Below are 17,808 nucleotides of genomic sequence, written 5' to 3'. Positions count from 1 at the left end.
CTGCTTTAAGTGAGAGAAGTTGTGAGTGGTTTCAAAAGTTTAAAAACGGTGAGTTTGACGTCGAAGACAAAGAACGTAGCGGAAGGCCAAAAGTGTACGAAGACGCAGAATTGGAAGCATTATTGGAGGAAGATTCGTACCAAACGCAAGAAGAACTTGCACTTACATTAATAGTGATTCAACAAGCAATTTCACATCGTTTAAAATCGTTAGGAATGATTCAAAAGCAAGGAAATTGGGTTCCATATGAACTGAAGCCGAGAAACATTGAACGCCGATTTTGAACATATGAAATGCTGCTTGCCAGGCATAAACGGGTTTTTTGCATCGTATAGTCACTGGTGATGAAAAATGGATCCACTACGATAACCCAAAGAAGAGGAAATCATGGAGACTACGTGGCCATGCTTCAACATCGACAGCCAAGCCGAATATTCATGGAGAAAAACTCATGTTGTGTATTTGGTGGGATCAGCTTGGTGTCGTGTATTATGAGTTGCTCAAACTAAACGAAACCATTACTGGGGCTCTCTACCGAACACAATTGATAAGAATGAGCCGAGCACTCAAGGAAATACGCGCCCACTACTACTCCAGACACGACAAAATTATTCTCCTGCATAATAATGTTTGTCCACATGTTGCGGCGCCGGTCAAAACCTACTTGGAAACACTCAATTGGGAAGTTTTACTCCACCCACCGCATTCATCAGACATTGCTCCCTCTGACTATCACTTATTTCGATCGATGACGCACGACCTGTCTGAGCAGCACTTCACATCATATGAAGATACTAAAAATTGGGTCGATTCGTGGGTAGCTTCAAAAGATGAAGCGTTCTTCCGACGCAGTATCCGTATGCTGCCAGAAAGATGGGAAAAAGTAATGGCTAGCAATGGACAATACTTTGAATAAAATATAAGGTACCGTTCTTTCACAATAAATGCCCAATTTTTGATAAAAAACGGCGGATACTTATTTGTATTCCCAATATATATTAAGATTATGCTAGATTATAATATAATATTAGGTAGATTAGATAAAAATAGAATTGTACAACATATAAAATTTGTATGATATTTATACATATATAATAAATTGCTCAAAGTAACCTAGCAAACACCAAGTTACATAAGTCTGTCAGTTATAATTTTTCGCTCAACAATGTAGTTGTTTACATTGTCGAGTGAGAAATTATAACTGTTTTGTTACTGTTACCTCGTGTTTGGTGGTAAATTACCCAAATAGCACAGAGATGAATAGAAATTCATAGAGAGTTCATTTTTAAAAATATCTACAGAGTTAGAAAAATAAATATCTGAAGAATTCCTGAATAATTATCCATAATAATTATTCCATAATAATTATCCGAGTCTAATTCATTCTAATGTATTCTTTGGGACTTTATTATAATGAATATTTCGCGAATCATTACTTGAGATACTTTGAGAGTTCGTGAAAAATTACTATTATTATCTAATGTTATTTACATTTTATAGTTACATTAGACAGACATCCCATAGCTTATAATAAGTGTTAATTTTTATAGATTTATACGTAAATTTAATCAATTTAATTAAATCTTATATAATATATAATAAGATAAATAATCTTATATAATAAGATAGATTTTTTTTTAATTGTATTATTTTATAATTACTCAAAACTTATAGTCTTTCATGACTTTATTTATTTAATAACAGTTAACGATAAAAAAATGTTTATTAATACGATATAAAAATTTAAATATAACGAAATGGAATGTACGGGATTTTGTAGACCTCACATCATTAGCTATGGGTTAAATTAACAATAAAAGTACAAAAAATAAAATTTTTATTGAAATTAAATCATTTTATTAAATCATATTATCAGAAAATTATATTACTGTGTTAATTACAACACATATAGACAAAATGTAAAACGATTATATCGATCGACGAAGTAGTGTAGTGTTTAAAGCAACAGACTTATAATCGAGAGGTGCCTCGGATCCAAGTTCGAGTCCCACTAGTGCCAGTGAAGAATGTTTAACTGTGATGTAACATTGGAATCAAATAATTTAAAATTTTCAAGTAAAATCAGCAAACGTTTTGACATTTACGAATAATTTCTATTAGAAAAAAATAATACAGATTATATGTAAAAAAATTTATAAAGTATACATCTATTGTTCTGTAAGTAATTCAAAATGAATATTTTTAGAAGTTCGTGACGGCACGTCCTGCTCAATTTTTGCTGCGTTTTTGCTGTCACTTCGTGATAACAGGCTATGCTCCAATTTTGTTGTCACGTTGTGACGGCACGTCCTGCTTGATTTTTGCTACGTTTTTATTGTCATACTGTAAAAACATGATGTGCGCAAGTTTTGTTACACTTCTGCTAACACTTAGCAGGATATATTCGAATTTTACTGCACTTTCTTCGTCATATATTACCAGACCGTGTTGTCAAAAACGAAGCTTAATGCGGACGCAGAATCGGACGTGAATCGGAATCTGCTGAAAAGGTATGACCGAATTTACTGATACTGTGCTGGCACAGTATCATTTGGCTATCTGGGCATATAGTCATATATGTATATAACGTTACGTGCAATAAATAATCTGTCGGTATTGTAAAATATTATATTTCGTAATATGCAGAGCCAAATGCAGAGCAAAATATAGTAAAATATTTTGATATGTCAGATATCGTAAGATATTAACAGAATATCTTATGATATCTTACGATATCCTACTGGGATATCTCTAGGATTGTCTTCGTCAAACTGGGACATTTTGGAATATCCTCAGGATAAAGTGTGTCGTGTGGGAAATTATATAAAGTTTGCCTATATTTGCCATATAATTTAATACATAATTGGTCATTAAAATGGATCATAAGATGTTTTTGTAGAATATTTACGCCACGTAGCTTACAACGAGACTGTTCCAATTGCACACAGACTCAATTGCATACTATCAACCGGTACTCTACTTTATCTAGTGAATTTCTAAATCAAACTAGATCTAACTAATTATCCCAGATAGCCAAACCTGCGCGAGCAGATTTCGCGCAGAGTCTGTCAACAATGTCTATAGACAGAATGGCAACAGATTGTATACAGAATCTGTTCTGATAACAGATTGGTGACAGACTGTGCACAGAGCCTGTCGACAGACTCTGACGACAGACTGACGGCAGATTGTGCGCAGATTCTGTTTCCTAGATAGGCTATTTAATTCTATCAAGGACCATATGTACGCTATTAAATGTGGAAGTTTCACATACACACCATATAAAACTCCGAGAGAAGTCAAGATAATTATATTGTGCAATAATGGTACACATATACCCAATAAAAAACAATTTTTACTTTTTAAAATTGTATTAAACATTTCTTATAAAAAAGCAACAATAACGAAATATAAAAATTACGAGAGAAAATAGAGAAATAACAAGTACAAGTATAGAATAGTACAACAGTTAAATGGTCATTTAAAGACGTACATATGCCATCCCTAGTAAAAATTGTTCTCATAATTTCTCATATAATTATTACTTTTAATGTCATTATGTCATTAAATCTGAACGATTTATGTTCAGAAGCAATAAGTACTGAAGGCAGCAGCATCGAATAAAATATTAGTCTCGCCATGTAAATAACTTTTATAGAATTTTTGTGATGGTTTATTTGAAAATATATCATGCTTCGATTTTGATAAAACTTAATACAATCTGAACTGGACGATCGACCAAATTAATTCTCACATTAAAAGCACGTGCAAAGTATTTTATTAGCATAATGGAAAAATATCATTATCTGCTGTTTTATTGCAGTAATTTTCTATACAGTCTTTGGTAGAAAATTAATTTCGAATTATCGTGCCGATAATCTCTCTCTAATTATATCGCTTACATTATTTATACGCTAAACGGTTTCGTCTATATGTTGCGGTTTAAAAGGCAAACAAACTCTAAGATTTTTCTTCCTTAAACTTTAAGTGGGCAATACAAAGCACTTTTTATCAAGTGAGGAATTGGCGTAGTGAGGAAAGGCGACGGACGATTACCCAAAAATGTCTTCGGTTCGAATCTCACCAAAGAAAATCTTAAAAATTATGAAAAAATAATATAGAAAAACTTTTCTTTCATTGTATTTTACGACTATTTATAAGTATTTATGAAAAAGCGCTCATTCTATGAGTTTGTATGAAAATTATGAGAAAATTTTCTACCAAAAATTTAATTGAAGAACTTACGAAACGACAGGATCTGCGCGCAAACTGCCGTCAGAGTTTTTCGGCAGGCTCTGCCGCCAATCTTATGTCACTGTTAGCAGACCCTGTCAGCAGTCTGACGGCAGATTGGGAACGCAGATGACTATGAATCTGTCGATAAATCCTGCTCGAATTCGACAGATCCTGTTGCCAGTCTGACGCCAGTCTGCGCACAGATTGCTTACTGGGATTACACTCCGTATCCAATCGGGGTGTGTGCAACTAGGCCTCACCCCTTACAACAGAGTTTTTGTTTCTCTTCTTATGGCTCTTGCAGACCAGCGCGATGTGCGACGCAACATGCGATATGTGACAAGCGATATGTGACAAGCAATATCCAATCAGAGTACAGGTATTCCGGTAAAACTATACGTTCATTGAATATCGCGCGTCACATATCGTGTATTGTGCTCATGGACATAGTATATGGACTCCGAATGCCTTATGTTCTGTCGTCTAATAGAGTGAAGCCAACATCTAGAAAGAGAGCAAAAAGAAAGAGAGCAAGAGGAGCTATAGTTTTCTTCCTATTTTATCACTTTTTTGTTACGCGTGCATTCATTTCTCGTTTCCATAATATCATAGAGCGCAACAGCACCCCGACTAGACTGGCAAATAAAAGTCTTACTTAAATCTTATTGCACTTTGTCTGTACAGAAAGAGACAGAGAACAGAGGGGCTCTATATATTGGCTCCTCTTTTCTGATTGTATACGGAGTCTATATGTATTATGTCTATATGTATTATGTATATGGTCTCTTTCTACATGTTGGCTTCACTTTTCTGACCGTATGCGGGGTCCATGTATATTACGTCCATGATTGTAATGATCTGAGAGAGCGGGTCACTTTGGCGGCACAAGCATTGTTGAAAATAAATTTTCAGAAAGATTGTATATTACAGAGTTGACTTAATAAAAGATAATTAGTTTGTTTGTTCTTAGAGAACTTTGAATTTCGAATCTTACATTAATGGCGCAAATTTTCAAACTTATACTAATAAATTAATATCTGGTTATCCGGCCGGATACTAATGAAATCCGCTTAGACCGGATTGTAAAAAGATGGCTGGATAGGCCGGATAGTTGCCGGACATCCCTAATTATAACGTACCTAGCAAATACACATATAGCAAATACACATATTGATTCGCCTATCTATTTTATTTAATATCTCTAAAGTTTATTTGCAAAATGACTTTGACCATTTCTTTCAGTTTAATATTTTTTATGCATTTTTTGTTATCGATTTTTTGTTATCAATTAGCTTGCGTCAGACTCTATATAATAGAGAATATTATGAAATAAAAGAATATTCAGAGTTTGCGCAAAATTGCTTAAACGCATTTCAATTTTATATATAAACAATAAGAAAAATATATATGATTATGATATATTGTAATGTAATATGCATATGTATTAATATGTATATGTATAATATGCATATGTATATACATATATGTTAATATAATAAAATTTAATAATAATTTATTTTATTATTATTATATAATAAAATTTTTTTATTAATATTATCAATAATATAATTTTCAATGCTCCCTATTGTTGCAATGTTGCAAAATATTACATTTTTTGTTCAATATATATTCAACATTGCAGCTATATGTTGTAATCAATGTTGAAAAATCAATATAAATTTCATGTAGAAAAAACATCCGCACTTCAACGTTGCAACGTTTCATCAACGTTTTTTCAACGTTTTGAGCTGTATGGGTATGTTAGCATTGTTCCATACGGATGTTTGGGAGATTAAAGGTTAAAATTTATATATACCCTGATGGAAAAAATTTGCTGAAAATACAATGAAATCGTCGAAAAGAGAAATGAAAGTTATTGAAAACTTGCTGAAAATATTTCACGATGAATCATGATTTTCATTATAAATTGTTATGAAAAATGTGATGAAACAATGAATTTTAAATGAATATTGATGAAAAGTAATGAAAACATTTTGAAATATTTAATATTATGAAATCTACTGAATTTCAATGAAAACTGAGTAAATTGTATTGAATTTTTGCTAAAATATTGATGAAAAAAATTTGTGAAAATATTTCTCAATAATTTTCAAAATTTTACTGAACCTTGATGAAACAATAGTAATTCATAATGAATTGTAAATAAATACTTTATGCACCTCATTTATTGAAAAATCAATAAAAAACTTCATGAAAATGTTTCGAATAAATAATGAAATCATGCTGAATTTCTTCACTTATAATTAATATAATTGATGATTATAATTGATGATGCTAATTAAAATTTAATGTTTTTATTCTTCTATATATTAGGATATGAAAACTCTCTCACTGAAATGTCGATGACAATTACTGAAATATATCGAACTTTACTGAAATATATGGAAATCTGATTTCTTCACTATGTTCAATATAACATTCGTACGATTGTTAACCCTTCGTTTGCAATCTTATTTTTACTGACTCCGTCTGCAATCTGGGTATATTTTGTCCAGCTCAAAACTTTTATTGTTCAAGGCTTTCAAAAAATCTAAAAAAATTTAGAGTTATTTCTCACTATTTCTACTACATTACTATATAGTTGTGAAACCCAAATACTTAAACCTTTTTTAATAAAAATTCAAAAGTAAATCAAGATGAATCGAAAATGGAAATTTACTTTAAAATACATGATTTAGCAATAAAGTAATATTAAGAAAAACTGTTTCATATTCTATGATCTTTCAAAAAATTGTACATTCGCTCCAAAAAATATAATTATTTTAAGACTTGAATGTGGGGTAATTTTATAGTGATTCATAAAATTAATAAATATCACATAAAGCAAGATTTAAACCAAAAAGAAATTTATATTATAAAAATACGTGAAATTATAAAATATACATTAATAAAGAATATATATCCAGTAAGCAATCTGTGAGTCAGATTGACAACAGGATCTGTCGAATTCGAATAGGATCTGTCGACAGATTCGTAGTCATCTGCGTCCCCAATCTGCCGTCAGACTGCTGACAGGGTCTGCTAACAGACTCTGACATCAGATTGGCGGCAGATTGTGCGCAGAGCCTGCCGACAGACTCTGATGGCAGATTGCGCGCAGATCCTGTCGTTTCGTATGTTCTTCAATTAAATTTAGAAAATAATCTCATAATTTTTCATAATTACTCATAGAATGAGTGCTTTCTCATAAATACTCATAAATACTCGTAAAATACAATGAAGAAAAAGTTTTTCTATATTATTTTTTCATAATTTTTAAGATTTTCTCTAGTGAGATTCAAACTTGAACCGAAGATATTTTTGGATAATCGTCCGTCGCCTTTCCTCACTACGCCAATTCCTCACTTGATAAAAAGAGCTTTGTATTGCCCACTTATAGTTTAAAGAAAAAAATCGTAGAGTTTGTTCGTCTTTTAAACCGCAAAATATAGACGAAACCATTTAGCGTATAAATAATGTAAGAGAGACCGGCACGAGAATTCGAAATTAATTTTCTACCTCTATATATTTCTAGAACTGTATAGAAAACTGTATAGAAAATTACTGCAATAAAACAACAGATAATGACATTTTGCCATCATGCTAATAAAATACATAAAATATATAAAATACATAAAATACTTTGCATGTGCTTTTACATGTGCGAATTAATTTGGTTGATCGTCCAATTCAGATTGTATTAAATTTTATCAAAATCGAAGCATGATATATTTTCAAATAAACCATGACAAAAATTCTATATAAGTTATTTACATGGCGAGACTAAAGCTTGATCTACAATGTGTCATTTGCCTCTTGTTTCTTTTTCTTTATCTCTTTCTGACTCACACCTTCAGCCTTCAACTTCAAAAAAGACAGAGAACAAGAAACAGGAAGCAAAGACCACATTGTAGATCAGGTTTAATATTTTATTCGGTACTGCTGCCTTCAGTATTTATTGCATGACGGTTAAATCGTTCATATTTAATGACATAATGACATTAAAAATAATAATAATATGAGAAATTGTATGTAAAATTGTAAGAACAATTTTTACCAGAGATGGCATATGTACACCTTTAAATAGCCATTTAATCGTTGTACTATTCTATACTTGTACTCGTTATTTCTCTATTTTCTCTCGTAATTTCTATATTTCGTTATTGTTGCTTTTCTATAAGAAATGTTTAATACAATTTTAAAAAGTAAAACATTGTTTTTTATTGTGTATATATGTACAATTATTGCACAATATAATTATCTTGACTCCTCTCGGAGTTTTACATGGTGTGTATGTGAAACTGCCCCATTTAATAGCGTACATATGGTCCTTGATAGAATTAAATAGCCTATCTAGGAAACAGAATCTGTGCGCAATCTGCCGTCAGTCAGATAATTATTTCGCTAACAATCGGTTAGTGAGAAGGAAGTAGAAGTAAAAGGATGACAAAAAACTTTTTATTGTTGTGCGATGTGTGAATTACCAGTGTGCAAAGAGCATTGTACACATTATTGCTAAAACTGTGCCTTATAAACATAGTACTTTTATATAATTTTTTTTCTATCACTTATTTACTTAGATAACCAAACCTGCGCGAGTAGATTTCGCGTAGTGTCTGTAGATAGAATGGTAACAAATTGTACACAGAATCTGTTCTGATGACAGATTGGTGACAGATTCTGTGTACAATTTGTTACCATTCTATCTACAGACACTACGCGAAATCTACTCGCGCAGGTTTGGTTATCTAAGTAAATAAGTGATAGAAAAAAAATTATATAAAAGTACTATGTTTATAAGGCACAGTTTTAGCAATAATGTGTACAATGCTCTTTGCACACTGATAATTCACACATCGCACAACAATAAAAAATTTTTTGTCATCCTTTTACTTCTACTTCCTTCTCACTAACCGATTGTTAGCGAAATAATTATTAGAAATACATGTTTAGATAAAAGAGGAATGAAATGAGAAATACAAAAACCAAATAGGATTAATCTACTTTTGTATTTAAATAGATGGAAATGATGTGCAACAATATTATTTATTATGTTATAAATATATAGAACTATGTTTTGCTTGGCCCGCAACATTAAAAAACTTTATTTTAGCATTGAAAAGGCTAATTTTAGCATTAGAAAAGCTTATTTTGCATTAAATATTTAAAAAAATCATTAACATTTAATTTCAATTATTTCCGAAAATACTAACGCCGTCTGCAATCTGGGTCTTTTGTTGTTCAACTTTGACCCCGTACTATTCGAAAATCAATTATCATGGACTGACGCCGCTTGGTGAGTAAAATCCTATTATTAACAATATTTTTTACGAGAGGTAACTGGAAACCACCTTCCCGTCATTTCGAAGAAATTTGAAAATAAAATTTTGCCTGAGTCGCAAAAAACCCAGATTGCAGACGGAGGGTTAATTTGCATCTAATATTGCATTTAGAGCAATATTGCATCTAGAGCAATCGTTAATTAGCATATGTAATATTTGCATATAAATTAAAAGAAATATGAAATTTCATATTATTTATAAAGATAGTCTTTTTAATTAGATGTATAAGTGTCTTTAAAAAAATAATTACAAATTTAAAAATATACCTTAATATTATACCATAATTAAAAAATATACCGTAATTATTTTAGTAAAAATACCCATATTTATTGTATACTTCTATTACAATAAATATGGATATTTTTACCAAAATAATTATGGTATTTTTTAAATATGTAATTATTTTTTTAAAGACACCAATACATCTAATTAAAAAGACTATCTTTATAAATAATATGAAATTTCATATTTCTGTTAGTCTACATGCAAATATTATATATACTAATTAACGACTGCTCTAGGTACAATTGCTCTAAATACAATATTAGATGCAAATTAACAATCGTATGAATTTATGTTGAAACATAGTGAAGAAATCAGATTTCCATATATTTCAGTAATTTTCATCAACATTTCAATGAGAAAGAGTTTTCATATCCTAATATATAGAAAAATAAAGAAATTAAATTTTAATTAACATCATCAATTATCAGTGAAATTCAGCAAGATTTCATTATTTATTAAAAACTTTTTCACGAAGTTTTTCATTGGTCAATAAATGAAGTACATAAAGTACTTATTTACAATGTATTATGAATTATTGTTTCATCAAGGTTCAGCGCAATTCAGAAAATTTTTGAAAATTATTGAAATATATTTTCACAAATTTTTTTCATCAATATAGCAGAGATTCAATACAATTTACTCAGTTTTCATTGAAATTCAGTAGATTTTATAACATTAAATATTTCAAAATGTTTTCATTACTTTTCATCAATATTCATTTAAAATTTATTGTTTCGTCACATTTTTCATAACAATTTATAATGAAAATCATGATTCATTATGAAATATTTTCAGCAACTTTTCAATAACTTTCATTTCTTTTTTCGACGATTTCATTGTATTTTCAGCAAATTTTTTCCATCGGGGAAATTTTAATGATTTGTTATTTATTTTATTCCTTTACTATCCGAATTGTTTTCCTTTTCTTAGATTTATGGAAATTTATTTATTTCACCACAATATCGCATGGTGTGCGTTTATTTCTATATTTCAGTAACTAATGCAGAAACATATTTACAATAATATATTATATTGATTTATAATATATTATATTGATTTAATTTATATTGATTATGTATAATCAATGTGGTTAAAAGTTAGTTTATAGAATCGATTGAAATAAAACGCGATGTCCTCATTAAACTGTAAAAAGTTAAGTAACGATAAAGGCAACGAGTTATTTTTGAGAAGGAACTTTCCCAACCCTAAGTGTAACACATCCACACGGAAAAAAAGATCTGTTATATGGACAACTAAACATAATTTTATGTATTAGCCACTTTTTCCTTGTTACAGAAGCCAATTTTCTTGCTACGATAACAAGAAAGTCTACTCCTTCAACAAAAAAAATAGCTAAAGCAGAAAATTATGTTTAGTTGTCTATCTGTAGCAAATTTGCTACGTTAGCCACTTTTCTTGCTGTAAGAGTAGATTTTCTTGTTATCATAGTAAGAAAATAGGTTCCTACAGCAAAAAAAGTAGCTAACACAGCGAATTATATTTAACTGTCCATATGTAGCAAATTAATTTGCTGCTGCAGCAAATTATTTTTTTTTCGTGCAGGTGCGCTGAATGAAAACAATTTGCACTTAAACATATTTTTCTTCTCTTTTTTATTTATTAGTGAAGTCGATGTGCAACATGATAAGAAGAACACGATAAGGAGAAAAAGTTACAATACCTGTGCTGTTAGGTCAGCCAATGCAGCATAAGCTATACTCTGCGGAATCATAGTGAGGCCCAGAGTGATACCCGCGATGAGATCCGACATGGCTTTCATTCGGCTATATTGCGGTAACCAGCCGAATATAGGCACGTATTTAGCCATCGCAAAATGATACTTCCGCTTCGTCGATCGTGAGCATTCCTCAATTTCAAACATCTTCGTGGTCGTAGACATCGTTTAGCGAGATATCAACAATTAATATATCACTTACGAGAACCAATGCACGATTCCTCGTACTTACCGCGCGACCGAATTTAAGCGAAATTTAACACGAGATGTGTGTAAATATCGCGATATCTGTCTGCCGCAGCGAATCGTCGCATAGCACACTGTATGATTCGGTTCGGTCACAGATCTTATCATGTATGTGATGTAACGTACATATCCCCTGTGTATCCCTAAAGCTCCGTATAAACGGAGGCCGAAGAGAAGCTTCGCTTAATACTATCTTCGCTCGATCGGCGTTTTCTTTACACGTGCAGCACTGTTGACAATTTGATAAAGATCTTCGCGTATGGAAAACCTTGATATGAGATTGATAGATGTTAATGAGCAACTTCTATAACAGTCTGTTATTTACAATTGTTACCATCCTAATCAAGACACGCAGTGAACTGGCAATGACACACTCAAAACTTTTCACATGTGTCTCTCAACGGAATCGGCGGGAATAAAATAATCAGTGTCACAGAGCTTCGTTCTCGCTAGCATTTATTGCGTATTCGCATGATGCTTCCCGTCGCGCCAAATGTAGATATAATCAGTGGAGCGCGTCTGGCTCCTGCGGCTCCCCATTCTAACAATATAGTTAATCCATATGTTTTGTCGCGCCGAATATCTATAAAGAGATATTAGAAAACACACAATCGCGCGTATAAGCAAGGATATTGGTTATCATTACATCACGCGCAATGGCTTTCGCTTCCATCTGTTTTTCATCAAAGCAGCGGAGCGCTATGCTAATATCGGCTCTCTATGAAAAAGTCACACTATCATAATACAAAAGTGAAAAGAAGATTGAGAATACACAGCACCTCGCATGACTATCACAACAACAATAACAACAACAACAATGATAATAATTATAATATAGTTGTGTAATAATAATAATAAAATAATAATAATATTAAAGTGACAACAATAATTAATAATAATCATAACACGCGTGAGAGAGAGGAGGAGAGAGAGAATGATGAGAGAGAATAAGTATCTCTAAATAAAAATCCATTTGGATGTAGTGCGTTTGATTTCATCTCGCGTTTGGAATACGGCTTTTTCCTTGACATTTCGAAAAATATTTAGCGTAGCTTTTTGTTGACTTGATCAATCTGTTCATCGATTCTCTGAGAAGTCCCCCTGAACTTGTTTGGCTCAGGCCCGATCATTTGTATAAGCTGAGGTACTTCTTGACCACTGATCTGCGTGAAACGCGCCAATGATTTCATGCATGCATAAAGTTGCTCCTCTGCAGGACTGCCGTTAAAGTATTGCAGCAATGCCATCGTCAGCTCCACAGCAACGTCATCGAATACCTACAATTCACATTTTGCATGAGAATTTAAAAAAAAATAATATTACTTGTTATGATATGTGCCGAATATTGCTGATATATATATATATATATATATATATATATATATATATATATATATAAAAGAAAAGAATGTTACACCGTATCACCAGCATGAGTTTAGCAATCAACAAACTATAATCCAAGTAGCAGTCGTAGAAAATTTGGAATTTCAAAACTCTATGTTTATTTTACAATGAATTTAATCGACTTCATGATTTTTAGTAACTTGAGAGAGTCGTATTATTTTCCAAATATTTTCCATGTATGAATGGAATATTTTATTAGATTTAAAATTAAGATTTCGAAAAAATTGACTTTTGAAGAAGTTTAAAAGTACTGCCATAAGCTTCCATAAGTTTCAATATTTGTTAGCGCATGTAAATATTATAGAATACTTATGTATCAAAATATCGTAATCACGATCGTCACGCATCGCATTCATTATATTATATGCACGACATGTAAAACACCGATATTATCTGACGACTTACCACAGCATACGATTTGACTCTACATGGATTTGGATAGATACCTTAGAAATGCTGCCTTTCGGTAAAAGTCGCCGTAGATTTTTGCTTTTGTTCATTTTCTGAAAAAACAGTACCCGATTTCTGGAAAGGTATCCGTTACACGTGCAGCGCGTTTGCTGCCTTAAATTAGAGAGTTTCAGTGTGCACATGCAATCGAGCATCGAGTCGTGTATTTTTCAAACCGTTTTTTGACTAGTGACAAACTAAGTGACGTTTTATGCTAGCGATCTCTTATTTTTTGTTTATTTATGAAATTAGGTTACCATGTTATCAGATGTTCACGTCGATGACCACGTTTAGCATTGACAAATCTACTACCGTTTTTCTTTCCGTTATTAATAAAGGCAGCATTTCTATCTCAGGACACAATACGAACGTCGCTTATTTTTCTATGACATCGGCAAGCACACATTCCGAAAGCAAAATTACAAATGAAATCGCACATCGAAGAAAGGAAAAATAAAGTAATCTATTCAATATATTAAATAATTTTAGTACATATTTTTCCCACACAATGATTCATTTGGTACTTATATACTTTTTTATACACATAAATGTATGTATATGTATATGTATATCCTAATAGCCAAGTCTACTGGAAACAGATTTCACCAAACACCTGTTGCAAGTTTTGTAGGCAGAATGGCGTTAGAATTGTTACGGGCTCAGTAGTATAAAATAATTTCAGCAGAATGCCAGCAGTATTTAGACAAGATCTGTTAAACAGGTTTGATAGTAGACTGATAGCAGAAGTTAAACAGAACCAGTTTAGCAACCTGACGGAAGATTGGCGACACACTGAGAAAAATTTCTGGTAATAATTATCTGTCTGTGTGTAATTATAGTTACTAAATCATTTAGTGAAATAGTATCAACTAAATATAGAGGTGAATATGACCAAATCATTTGGTAATTATGAACCAAGAATCATGGTAATTGTTACCAAAGCTTGGTGACTATCATCAACTATCATTAAATAATGTAGTAAATAAAACCATATTGTTTAGTAATATTTACCACTATTACATGATTATACTATTATCTTAACTACTTAATTGTTATAATTACGCAAAGCATGGTAATAATTATCACAATTATCATATTAAAAATATTTGCAAATATTGAAATAATACTTGATTCCAACTTTGATGATAGAATGAGGAGCACGTACTAGGGTCGCGGCGGTCCGCACCTGCGTCTTCTTTTCGTTCCGGTGAGAAAAAAATGTCGAAAGCGCAGTTTGCTAGGCCGGGAATCAAACCTTGATCTTTCAGTTGTCGGACGACTGCTTTAACCACTGAGCTAATTGATGTTTCATGCTCACAACACTTTCCTTTCCCAAGATAACATTCAGAGATGCCGTTCAAGTTGGTAATTATTACCTTATTTGGTATTAACTATTACTAATGTATTTAATACTATTTATTAAATCATTTAATTGAGTTGACTAGATCAAAAATTTATGTTACTATTTTGTAATTATTACCACACATATGGTAATATTTACCATATTGGTAACTATTTACCAAATAGTATGCTAAAACGCACAACCAAATGGCTGTGGTAAATATTACCAGACTTTTTTCAGTACAGAATCGGAGCAAATACTGCCGTATGCAGTCTGACGGCAGATTGGCGGCAGAAACGCAGCAGATCCTGCTGTGTGCAGTATGACGGCAAATTGGCGGCAGAAACGCACCAAATCATGCCGCATGCAGTTTGACGGCAAACTGGCGACAGAAACGCAGCAGATCATGCCGTGCGCAATCTAATGGCAGATTGGCGGCAGAAACGCAGCAGATCCTACCGTGTGCAGTCTAACGGCAGATTGGCGACAGAAATGCAGCAGATCCTGCTATTTTTATGCCCTTCATCTTAGTCATATTAGTACTTCAAGGAAGCGTCTCTCAGACAAAGTGACAGTGATGTAGATAAGGTAAACAACTCAAAAACCAGAGATCTCAGGTTCGAATCTCAGCAATGGTAAGCAAATTTTCGAAGTACAATTTAAATTGAATTAAGTAGCGTGTGAAACAATAAAGTGAAAAATTTAAGAAAAATTCAGGAAAAGAGAAAAGTGTATAAATGTATATATATGTATATAAATGTATATATTTTAATAAATATTTTTTATATCAGGACCTTGAATAAGTTCTCACTGTTTTCCAACAGATAGCGTTACCAGAACTGCGTGCGTGTAGTTTAAGATGGTAACGCATCTATAAGGAAGTACTATAAACAAGCTTGAAATTCAGTGTATGTCATTTCGCCGAAGTGTAAACAACTTTTTTTTTCATAGTGTTAAACATGTCAAGTTTCGTGCCAAAAAAAGAGTATTTGCGGGGAATTTTACTGCACTACTTTATTAAAAAAAAATCTGCAGCTGAAGCATACAGAATTCTTGTTGAGACTTACGGCGACCATGTCGGAAACAACATGCAGAGATTGGTTTAGACGCTTCAAAAATAATGATTTTGATGTTGAAGATAAAGAACGCTCTGGCCCACCGAAAAAGTTTGAAGACGAAGAATTGGAGGCATTACTTTATAAAGACTCATGTCAGACGCTAGCTGAACTTGCAGAATCATTAGATTGATCATAGGAGTTGATCACACAACAGTTTCGAAACGTTTGAAAGTATTCCCAGCAAACACAATGTTACATGTAACGTACATGTTAGTTGTAATTTCCTACTCAACAATATAACTGTTACATAACACGCATGTTATATAACAGTTATATTGTTGAGTAGGAAATTACAACTAATATGTACGTTACATGTAACATTGTGTTTGCTGGGTTAGGAATGATTCAAAAGCAAGGACATTGGGTGCCGTACGAGTTGAAGCCGAGAGACGTCAAACGGCTTTTCACGTGTGAACAGCTGCTTCAACGGCAGAAAAGGAAAGGTTTTTTGTATCATATCGTGACTGGCGATGAAAAATAGATACACTACGATAACCCTAAGCGTAGAAGATCGTGGGGTAAGCCCGGCCATGCATTAACATCGTCGGCAAAGCCGAATATCCATGGCTTGAAGCTTCTGCTCTACATTTGGTGGGATTAGCTAGGTGTAGTTTATTATAAGCTGCTCAAACCGAACGAAACCACGGGAGATCGCTATCGACTACAATTGATGCGTTTGAGCCGAGCATTGAAGGAAAAACGGCCGCCATACGAGCAGAGACATGACAAAGTGATTTTGTAACATGACAACGCTCGGCCACATGTTACACAACCGATGAAAACCTATTTGGAAACGTTTAAATGGGAAGTCCTACCCCACCCGCCGTATTCATCAGACATTGCCCCTTCCGATTATTACTTGTTCCGATCGATGGCACATGGCCTGACTAAGCAGCACTTCCATTCTTATAAAGATGCCAAAAAATGAGCCGATTCTTGGATAGCCTCAAAAGACGAGTCGTTTTTCCGACGTGGAATTCAAATGCTGCCAGAAAGTTGAGAAAAAGTAGTGGTTAGCGATGGACAATACTTTCAGTGACATGTTTTTTACGACTTTTTTTAAATAAAGCATTAATTTTCACGAAAAATCAGCGAGAACTTATTCAAGGTCCTAATAATATTTATGATAAATATTTATAATCTATATATTGAATCTAAGGTCACAAAAATATTTATAAAATATTTTGGTAAGTATTTATACAGGGTGTCCGAAACTTTTCTCGATACAATTCGTAAGAAAATAAAACGGATTAAACGGAACAGAAAAGTCAAATACTATTTTGCGAAATTCGCAATAGTTTTCGAGTAATTAATTATTTTGTCTAAACAAATTAGCGCTCGAGCCGGCGCGCGATCGTGATACACGCGAATTGAGGCTCGCAGCCTCCCTTCGCTCATAGCTACGTTGTGTTTCGTAACTATGGTAACTATAGCTACGAGACACAGCGTAGCTATGGGCGAAGGGATGCAGCGAGCCGCAATTCACGTGTATCACGGTCGCGCGCCAGCTCGAGCGCTAATTTGTTTAGACAAAATAATTAATTAGCCGAAAACTATTGCGAATTTCGCAAAATGGTATTTGACTTTTCTGTTTCGTTTAATCCGTTCTACTTTCCTACGAATTGTATCAAGAAAGGTTTTATACTGTAT

At 32.6% G+C, this 17,808-nt stretch overlaps 2 protein-coding genes across 6 annotated transcripts in view; both read right to left on the bottom strand.

Annotated features, from left to right (window-relative positions):
• LOC116851226 (sodium-independent sulfate anion transporter-like) overlaps nt 1-12,123 on the bottom strand; it is a 220,725-nt gene extending 208,602 nt beyond the window's left edge. The window contains exon 1 of the mRNA XM_032830443.1: nt 11,545-12,123. Coding sequence (XP_032686334.1) covers nt 11,545-11,763 — 219 coding nt within the window. The 5' untranslated portion in view covers nt 11,764-12,123. The remainder of the gene's footprint in view (nt 1-11,544) is intronic.
• A 160-nt stretch (nt 12,124-12,283) lies between these two features.
• Nucleotides 12,284-17,808, bottom strand: part of LOC116851224 — a 108,524-nt gene continuing 102,999 nt past the window's right edge. For 3 of the 5 annotated variants that reach the window (XM_032830441.1, XM_032830440.1, XM_032830437.1), the window contains exons 11-12: nt 13,695-13,751; nt 12,284-13,121 (exon numbers count right to left, since the gene is read on the bottom strand). In XM_032830441.1, coding sequence (XP_032686332.1) covers nt 12,888-13,121; nt 13,695-13,751 — 291 coding nt within the window. In that variant the 3' untranslated portion in view covers nt 12,284-12,887. The remainder of the gene's footprint in view (nt 13,122-13,694; nt 13,752-17,808) is intronic. The other 2 variants (XM_032830438.1, XM_032830439.1) reach the window with 1 other exon arrangement.

This window comes from Odontomachus brunneus, unplaced genomic scaffold (genome assembly GCF_010583005.1).
Source record: "Odontomachus brunneus isolate Ranch 3 - 2012 unplaced genomic scaffold, Obru_v1 Obru_scaffold_168, whole genome shotgun sequence".
Lineage (NCBI taxonomy): Eukaryota > Metazoa > Arthropoda > Insecta > Hymenoptera > Formicidae > Odontomachus > Odontomachus brunneus.
This window is presented reverse-complemented; position numbering and strand designations above follow the sequence as displayed.